Genomic DNA, 10,166 nt, shown 5'->3' with positions numbered 1-10,166 from the left:
ATTTTATATTTCTATAATTAATTAATTTTATTTAAATATTTTAAAGAATTCTTTTTTAATGTTATTTGGAATCTTTGTACGTATGATTTTTTACCAACTCCATCCCTCTATTATTGATGGTTTATTCTAATTTCATAGATAAATTATTCATGTATAATTATTGATATAATTATATATATATTTTTAATAAATTTAAATGAATGCCGATTTAAATTTGTATTTTTTAATTTAAATAATTTACTTATATGTTTTCATTAAATAACAAAAGATGATATTATATGATCATTACTTAAATATGATCATTTTTCTGCCAAATAAATTGAAATATTTATTATTGTAATTAAATTATTTTAATTCAACTGACATAATTATTTATTTTTTTTCATTTTGAAATTCTCATATATTCAATTCAAATCCTTATTAATTTTTTTTATAATTACAGGACATATATAAAGATTTAATGATAATGCAATTAATCTTAATGAAATGAAATTATATTTTATTTTATTAGTTAATCTTATTATTATAAATCCATTATTTGATTAATGTTATTAATTATAATAAACAGTCACAGTAACAATAATAATAAATCGAAATAATAATATTAACAATAATAATAAATTGAAAAATAATAACAGTAACAACATTAACAATATTAACAATATTAATAATATTAACAATAATAACAGTAACAATAATAATAAATTGAAAAAAAACACAAAAATCGCAAAAAAAAAATTTCGAAAAAAATAATAACAGTAACAACATTAACAATATTAACAATATTAATAATATTAACAGTAATAACAGTAACAATAATAATAAATTGAAAAAAAACACAAAAATCGCAAAAAAAAAAAAAAAAAAAAATTGGAAAAAAATAAAATGGTCACCGGCTTACCTCAAATGCTGTCCAAACGGTGGCGAACGCCGTAGAGGAGTGACTGGAGCGTCGGTGGCGGCGTCACAGTGGCTGGAGCGTTCTCAGGAGGGCTGGAGGCGCGCTGCGGACGGAGGAGAAGAGAGGAGAGGAGAAGGAGAAGAGAGAAAGAAGAAAAAAGGAAAAGAAGAGGGCGCGTTTAAAGCCCTAATATTTGCGACCGACTAATCGGTCGCAAATGTCATTTAAATCGGTCGCAAATTTTAATTGTCCGACGTCGTTTTAATATGCGCCAAAATTGCGACCGATCTGAGACTGAAATATGCGGTCGCAAAAAATCGGTCGCAATTTTATCTCATTTCGGTCTCAGATTGTGTCCCTTTTTTTGAGGCGCCCATTTTTGCGACAGAAACAAAGTTGGTCGCAAAGCGGTCTCAAAATCGGTCGCAAATGCGCAGTAATTCAGTCGCAAACTGAAAGGCAATCTCGCGCGAGTTTTCCGCGCTAAAATCTGCGACTGTTTACCAATCAGTCGCAAATTGGTATCCATATTGCGACCGACTTTTGTCGGTCGCAAAAATCGGTCGCAATTTGAAGTTTTTTTTGTAGTGACTAACCTGAACTAGATGGCTCCCCTAGCCCTTTTCCTCTAGTAATCACCCTCTCCTCAACTCCCTTTCTCTCAACAGCTGTAGCATGATATTAATACTCACATTAAGATCATACTACACAATGTACACACATGCACTTTTATAAGAATGTAAATTAAGCATTAGAATGTAGTCTCATGCTTTTTCTTTCATTTTCACTATACTTGTCCAAGTGTTATATGATCTGAGTTTAAGCATGAAACACTTCATATCCAACACTTAACCACATCCTAGACACAAAATACTAACAATGAAAACAATAGAAGTGAATAGCATGCTAAATTCGTTCAAGGTTTATGAAATGCAGAATTTCAGCATTTGAGTAGCTGGCATTGCGTTGACTATATCTTGAATTCCCCATATTCAATTGCCCTGAAATTTTGACAGCATGTTCCAAACATCTTAGGGTACTGTTCTGGAAAATATCATAATTTTTAAAGCTCATTTGCATTTTTAAATGACATAATTATAGAATCTGAAGTTCAGTTTTTCTCATGCTGAGCAGCCTGAATTGATTTACTTATAACTCCATTTCCTTTTATCCAACGGCCTTTAAATTTTAACACGACCTACCCAACATCTCAGCCTATCTCCATATCAAATTTCATAAATTTTGGAGTTCATTTGCTTAGTCAAATAGGTCAATTACAGAAGCTGAATTTCAGGCAGCCCAACTGTAACATGTCCAACAATAATTTATATATGTTTAAGCATTCTCACCTCACTTCCAGCACAAATTCATGCAATCCAACTCTTCTATTACTTACATAACATCATAATATAAGAATATCAGAATTCCTAGTTCATGGCATATCAAGAACAAACTCAAAATCATCCATCTTGGTGACTTATGCAACTTAGACTTTGAATTCATGCATAACTACTTTCAATCATCTTAAATCACCTTAAAATCACTTCTCATCACTTCATCTTCACCAAATCAGATTACACAAACAAGCACCTCACTTCAAAGTTCATGGAATTCAAAAAGTAATCCATAGAAATGAAGGAGGAAGTGAAAATAACTAACCTTTTCTTAAGAATTACTTGAAAATTCTTTGATTTTCACCTTCTTTTTGCTTGGTTTTGACTCAAAACCCTCCTCCTCTCTTCTTGAACGACCTGAACTGCAAAATGGGTGGTAAGTGTCGTGCTTCTCTTCACTTCTTCATAAAAATTATATAATAAACTTTATTAAAAATTCCTTCCATGTCCTTTAAATGCAAATTGCACTATAATCCTCCCTTTTGTTTTCCCTTCATCCTTTGGCACTCTAATCTTTTTAATCATTTTACTTTAGTCCTATTAGGTATAAACCAAGTGTATTTAATATTCTAAACTCCACTTGGTAAAAATCGTACGGAAATTACCGTTTTTCAGGCTTTTCAGGTAAAATCGTGCTTTACCGAGAAGTCATTCATCTTTCAACTCATTTTTGATTTCCTTTAAGCTTTCACATGGATTTGTAAAGATCAATTAATGTTTCATTTAATTAATATTAATATCCTCAATCTATAGTGTTTCCCATTATTTTAAGTTTTCCTTTTATTCGGATAACCGAATTCATCGAAAAAGCTAAAATAGAAAGAACTACAAAATTGAGGATATTACAACTCTTCCCTCCTTAAAGAAATTTCGTCTCGAAATTTTACCTGTTATAGATCTCTGAATAATTGTGGATGTTGTCTTCTCATATCTTCTTCACGTTCCCAAGTAGCCTCTTCTCTAGAGTGGCTTCGCCATAACACCTTAACTAGGGGAATCTGTTTATTCCGAAGTTGCTTAATTTCCTTAGCTAGGATAGCCACTGGTTCTTCATCATATGTGACGTCTCGATTAACTTCAATTGATTCTAAAGGCAATATATGTGAAGGGTCCGATCTATATCGCCGAAGCATAGAAACATGGAAAACATTATGAATCTTATCGAGGTCTGGTGGTAAGGCTAACCTATATGCCAATGGACCAATCCTCTCAAGTATTTCATAAGGTCCTATGAAACGAGGACTTAATTTTCCCTTTCTACCAAATCTCATAACACGCTTCCAAGGGGAAACCTTAAGGAATACTTTATCACCCACCTTATACTCTATATCTCTTCTCTTTAGATCCACATATGACTTTTGTCGATCTGTCGCCGCCTTCAATCTTTCTTTAATTACTTTGATATTTTCTTCTGTTTGTTGAATAATTTCAGGACCTAGTAATTGCCTTTCACCAACTTCATCCCAACATAGAGGTGTCCTACATTTTCTACCATATAAAGCTTCATATGGAGGCATTCCGATACTGGTCTGGTAACTGTTATTATAAGCAAATTCTATCAAAGGCAAATAGTTATCCCAACTACCTTCAAACTCAAGAACACAAGCTCGAAGCATATCCTCCAATATTTGAATAATCCTCTCAGATTGACCATCTGTCTGAGGATGGAATGCAGTACTAAAATTCAATCTAGTGCCCAGGGATTTCTGTAAACTAGCCCAAAATCTAGATGTGAATCTTGGATCTCTATCAGAAACAATGGATACTGGCACTCCATGTAGTCTAACTATTTCACCAATATACATTTCTGCCAACTTCTCTAAACTATAGTCTGATCTTACAGGTAGGAAATGAGCACTCTTCGTCAATCTATCCACAATAACCCAAACTGCATCATGTTTCTTCTGGGTAAGTGGAAGTCCCATTAGAAAATCCATAGTCACTCTTTCCCATTTCCATTCTGGAATCTGAAGTGGATGATGTAATCCTGCTGGTACTTGATGTTCTGCCTTGACTTGTTGACACGTTAGGCATTTAGCTACAAATTCAGCAATATCTTTCTTCATACCAATCCACCAATAGTTCCTCTTCAAATCCCTATACATCTTGGTCCCGCCCGGATGCATAGAAACTGGAGAATCATGTGCTTCCTTCAAGATGAGATGTCTCAAATCTAAATCTGACGGAACATATAACCGGTCCCGAAATAGTAATAACCCATCTCTACTGACAGAAAAATCTGGTCGTTTATCATCTTGTGCCTCTGAAAGAATCTTTTGATAGTCATCATCCGTCAATATTGCTGTTCGAATCTGATCAATCAATAAAGGCTTCACCTGAAGATTAGCTAACACCCAATTGTCAGAAATCTTCTCAAACTTAGCATTAATAGACCGTAGATCATGGACTAGAGATAACGCTGTCGTCCTGAGGTTAGCAATAATCTTACGGCTCAATGCATCTGCTACCACATTAGCTTTCCCTGGCTGATAATCGATAATACAGTCATAATCTTTTATCAACTCAAGCCATCGTCTCTGTCGCAAATTCAACTCCCTTTGAGTACCCAGATACTTTAAACTTTTATGATCTGTGAAGATATAGCATTTCTCACCATAAAGATAATGTCTCCATATCTTCAATGCAAATACAATGGCTGCAAGTTCCAAATCATGTGTAGGATAATTCCTCTCATGTGGTTTAAGTTGGCGTGATGCGTAAGCAATAACATTTCTATCATGCATCAACACACAACCTAAGCCATTATGAGAAGCATCACTATAAACAGTAAACTCTTTACCTGGAATAGGTAAAGTCAAAACTGGCACTTCAGTCAAGCACTTCTTCAGCTTATCAAAGCTCTCCTGACATCTATCTGTCCATTCAAACCTAACGTTCTTCCGCAATAGTTGAGTTAAGGGCAAAGCAATGATAGAAAATCCCTTAACAAACTTGCGATAATAGCCAGCCAAACCCAAGAAACTACGAATCTCGGAAACATTCTTTGGTGGCTTCCAACTGGAAATAGCCTCAATCTTACCAGGATCCACTGCAATACCCTCTGCAGATACAATATGACCAAGAAAAGCAACTTGTGCTAACCAGAATTCACATTTAGAAAACTTAGCATAAAGTTGTTTTTCTCGAAGAGTTTGAAAAATGATTCTTAGGTGCTTATCATGCTCTTCTATATCTTTGGAATATACCAGAATGTCATCAATAAAAACCACAACAAATTGGTCAAGGTAAGGTCTGAAGATCGTGTTCATCAAAGCCATGAATGCTGCTGGAGCATTAGTTAATCCGAATGGCATAACTAGAAACTCATAATGGCCATAGCGAGTCCTGAATGCCGTCTTAGGAATACTCTGCTCTTTAACCCTGAGTTGATAATACCCTGATCTCAAATCTATCTTAGAGAATACAGAAGCACCTTGAAGCTGATCAAAGAGGTCATCAATCCTTGGCAAAGGATACTTATTCTTGACTGTGACCTTATTCAACTGACGGTAATCGATGCACAACCGTAAACCGCCGTCTTTCTTCTTTACAAATAGCACTGGAGCTCCCCATGGTGACACACTAGGACGAATAAACCCCTTATCAAGCAATTCTTGTAATTGTGCTTTCAATTCTTTTAATTCAGCAGGAGCCATCCTGTAAGGAGTAATGGAGATCGGTTGAGTCCCTGTCATAACCTCAATCTCGAATTCAACTTCCCTTTCTGGCGGCAATCCTGGTAATTCTTCTGGAAAAACATCTGGAAAGTCACACACTGTAGGAATGTCCTTAAGACTAGGAGTACCTACCCTTGTGTCCACAATGTGAGCTAGGTATGCCTCACACCCATGACGGATCAATTTCTGAGCTAAAGCTGCAGTTATCACAGATGAAGGAAGTATCTGTCTCTCACCCTGTATCACCACATCAATATATTCTGGCAGTTTAAATAGTATCTTCTTAAGGTCACAATCAACCACTGCTTGATATTTTTTTAACCAATCCATGCCCAAAATAACATCAAAATCTCCGAAAGGCATCTCAACTAAATCAGAAGGGAATACATGATCTTGGATTATGAGTGGGCAATCAGGATATAATTTGTTAACAATAACCTCCTGTCCTAATGGACTCGATACAAGCACATCATACCCCAATCGCAAACAAGGAACAGATGCATAGCAAGAAATCCCAGCACTAATATAAGAGTGAGATGATCCAGGATCAAATAACACATAAACATCATGATTAAATAAAGGAAATATACCAGTCACCACATCAGCTGCATCAGCATCCTGCCTCTGCCTCATAGCATAAACTCTAGCTGGCACACCAATAGGCTCTGGTTGATTCACTGTCCCCTGACTACCCGACATGCTACCTCTACCGCTGCCCCTACCTCTGCCTGAAGACTGAGAAGAGCCATAACTAGCAGCTGGTCTTTGAATCGATCCCCCTGTGGCTGTATATGCCGTAGTCGTTCTCGGTTTAGGGCAATCCCTCACAAAGTGTCCAACCTCACCACAGTTAAAACATGCTCCTGTGGTCAACTTACACACTCCGCCATGATATCTACCACAATGAACACAACTACGAGTAACTGGAGGAGCTCGTGGAGGTGGCAATGGTGGTCTGAACTGTCTCTGGCTCTGTGGCCTCACACTGCTAGATCTAGGAGGAAATGGATTGAAGAATCTCCTCTTTTTATTACTAGAGCTACTAGCCACTGGGAAAGTCCTCCTGACACTCTTCTCCTCTGTAGCCTTTTCTTGATCAACCTTCTCTTGATTCAGAGCTTGTGATACCAATGCAGAAAAATTCTCATGTTCAAAGCCGATCACATGGCTCTTAATACTGGGCTTCAATCCCTGTTCAAATCTCTTGCACCTGTCCCTACCTGTAACTAACATCCTCCCAGCATAATAACTCAACCGAGTAAACTCCCTCTCATACTCAACTACAGTCCTATGATCCTGTTTGAGCTGCAGAAACTCCTCTATTCTAGCATCCACATAGCTAGATGGAACATACTTTTTCTTAAACTCCCTCAGGAAGTCTGTCCAAGTCAGAACTGGTGGTTGCACTCTGCTCCTAAGAACTGTCTTCCACCACTCATATGCATCTTCCTGAAGTAAAGAGACTGCATAATCGTACTTCTGAGCATCATCACACTGGAGTTTTAGGAAAACCCTATCAATCCTCTCTAGCCACTGCTCAGCTACCATCGGGTCAGTGGTGCCTGAAAACTCTGTGGCCCCATACTTAACCAACTTATCATACTGTCTAACTGGCTGCTGCTGTTGCTGTAAGTTACCCGCCATTTGTCTCAATAACGCAGCCATCTGCTGGGCTATAGGGTCAGCAGCTGGTGCAACAGGGACATCAGCATGCTCGGGAGCATTACCACGCTCTTCCTGTCTCGCTTCAGACTGCTCCTCAAGCGGATTAAAATTATCTCCCCGACTAACACCCTCCATACTATCGATCAAAAATAACACGCTCTCTGTATATTATCACAGAAAACCATGCATCGTATTAGAATATTGTATGATGTAGATATCCAACAATTAACAGGCATGTCATATTTGAGCAGATTACATTTCACACATTTATATGCAGTAAAAATATGATCCAATATGCAATTAAAACTGCTCTGATACCAAAATAAACATGTCACACCTTACCCTACTGTAAGACATGGCATGTCGCCCGTAATATAATTAATAAGCACTTAATTCTTATAAATGCTTACTAAGTATACTACAAGGGACTTAATCCTTTTAATTCCTTCATTTTTATATCTTGTAGCAAAATAATTTAGTTATTAAATATATATAACTTCTTTCGGTAGATATTAATCTCAATATAATTTCTTAAACATATTATAAAAAAAAACATAAAATAAAATGGTTCTATAACCCATAAGTCCATGGATGATTTAATTACATATTGGAGTCCTGTTCAAATCTTAGATACATAATAGAAATTAATTACTTTAATAGACTATAAATTTTCAAATTCATACAATCATAATTTACATGAATCTGCTCAAATATACATAAATGATCTGTTAATGTTTAATACATCATACATATTCCAAAAGAAGTCAAATATACAATAGCTACATCAGTAGCATACTATCTACATCAAATAAAAATGATCCTCTCTTGGTTCTTTTTCCTTTCCTTTACCTGCGATAGTACAAAAGCAACTATCGCTAAGCATATGGCTTAGTGGTGTACTAATAAAAATAATAAGGAATGACAATTCATAAATCCACCATGGTAAAGAAAATAAGAAACAAAATAAATCAATACCATTTAAATCATCAATTCATAATATCGTCTTTACAGCTTTTATAGAGTCAATTCTGAGGGCCATCAGTGTCTAATGTGCACATCTAGACCTGCTATCTACAACCTCAATCTGTGATATGATTTCAACAGAAGAGGGAGCAATCCACAACCTCAACATGGAGGGAGAATTTCATGTCAATCATATATCATCTAGTGATGATATCCATGTTCAATCGATCGTAATATCAACTTCAACAAATGAAATGATATTCGGGGTAATAACCATATCTATATCAGCTGTAAGACTTTTAAACCAGTCCATTTATATAATAATATCAAAATCACAATGGACAACATTTCATTTCACAACCACTGCTAAAAACATTCAATCACGGCCACCCCTCATACTACAGGTATCAATTGGCCAACATCCTCCTCTTTCAAGGTATAAGAATCATAAAATTCATTTACATAAGTCATTCGGTCATATGCTTTCAAAATAATCTTTTTCCTCTTTAAAAACTTATGAATATAGTTATAATTCATAAAGCAAATCCATTGAAAATATTTTGCAAAATCAATTTCATTTTGTTTAAATAAAAGTAGGAAAGGAATAATATACACTAACCTGAACTAGATGGCTCCCCTAGCCCTTTTCCTCTAGTAATCACCCTCTCCTCAACTCCCTTTCTCTCAGCAGCTGTAGCATGATATTAATACTCACATTAAGATCATACTACACAATGTACACACAGCACGAGGCCTGCCGCCCAGCGCGCGCGGGGCCTGTCGCCCCGCGCGGGCGAGGCCTGCCGCCCAGCGCGCGCATGTGAATACCCAAATTTTGAGGCTCAGAAAGCCTGTTTTCCCGGACTGCAAACAGTCCGGCCGGACCAGAGGCTATTTCGGAAGTTCACCGAAAATATGTCAACATGGTACTTAAAACGTCCGGAATGTCGCGAGGATCGCGGAACAGGTCCCGGAATATTTTTCGGAGGTTCGAAACTCCCAAAAAGGCTCCCGGAGCGAGGCACGGTGTCCACACCGGCCACGGCGGCGCCTGCCGCCGGTCACGGCGACTCCGTCCGCCAGGCACGGCGGCAGCAGCCGCCTAGCCTGGGTGGCACCCGCCGCCCACTTCCTGGGCGAGGCCTGCCGCCCAGCGCGGGGGAGGACAGTCGCCCAGCGCGCGCGGGGCCAATCGCCCCGCGCGGGCGAGGCGTGACGCCCAGCGCGGGCAGGGCCTGTCGCCCCGCGCGGGCGAGACCTGCCGCCCAGCGCGCGCGTGTGAATACCCAAATTTTGAGGCTCAAAAAGCCTGTTTTCCCGGACTGCAAACAGTCCGGCCGGACCGGAGGCTATTTCGGAAGTTCACTGAAAATATGTCAATATGGTACTTAAAACGTCCGGAATGTCGCGAGGATCGCGGAACAGGTCCTGGAATATTTTTCGGAGGTCCGAAACTCCCAAAAAGGCTCCCGGAGTGAGGCACGGTGTCCACACCGGCCACGGCGGCAGCAGCCGCCCAGCCTGGGCGGCACCCGCCGCCCCACTTCCTGGGCGAGGCCTGCCGCC

General features: G+C 38.3%; 1 protein-coding gene and 1 long non-coding RNA gene across 2 annotated transcripts; both read right to left on the bottom strand.

Moving 5' to 3' along the window:
• Nucleotides 1–6,418: 6,418 nt before the first annotated feature.
• LOC149498223 (uncharacterized) lies at nucleotides 6,419–7,791 on the bottom strand. Its single transcript, XM_089717259.1, has 2 exons — nucleotides 6,563–7,791; nucleotides 6,419–6,492 (listed from the first exon to the last, which is right to left on the bottom strand). The coding sequence occupies exons 1-2, from the start codon at nucleotides 7,770–7,772 to the stop codon at nucleotides 6,419–6,421; spliced, it is 1,284 nt and encodes a 427-aa protein (XP_089573385.1). The 5' UTR covers nucleotides 7,773–7,791.
• Nucleotides 7,792–8,275: 484 nt separating this feature from the next.
• LOC149498222 (uncharacterized) lies at nucleotides 8,276–9,340 on the bottom strand. Its single transcript, XR_016319779.1, has 2 exons — nucleotides 9,220–9,340; nucleotides 8,276–8,486 (listed from the first exon to the last, which is right to left on the bottom strand). It is a non-coding gene; the product is annotated as an uncharacterized LOC149498222 (long non-coding RNA).
• Nucleotides 9,341–10,166: the final 826 nt, after the last annotated feature.

The sequence above is a fragment of the Jatropha curcas genome, chromosome 2, assembly GCF_041381405.1.
Source record: "Jatropha curcas cultivar XTBG-Jc1 chromosome 2, XTBG_Jcur_1.0, whole genome shotgun sequence".
Classification (NCBI taxonomy): Eukaryota; Viridiplantae; Streptophyta; class Magnoliopsida; order Malpighiales; family Euphorbiaceae; genus Jatropha; species Jatropha curcas.
This window is presented reverse-complemented; position numbering and strand designations above follow the sequence as displayed.

What these genes read in the sequence shown, in the direction of transcription:
- LOC149498223 (XM_089717259.1), bottom strand. Translation starts at nt 7,772, where the DNA reads ATGGAGGGTGTTAGTCGGGGAGATAATTTTAATCCGCTTGAGGAGCAG. An exon ending in TGCAGCTGATGTGGTGACTG is followed by an intron (nt 6,493 to 6,562) that starts GTATATTTCCTT and finishes CTCTTATATTAG; the next exon opens with TGCTGGGATTTCTTGCTATG.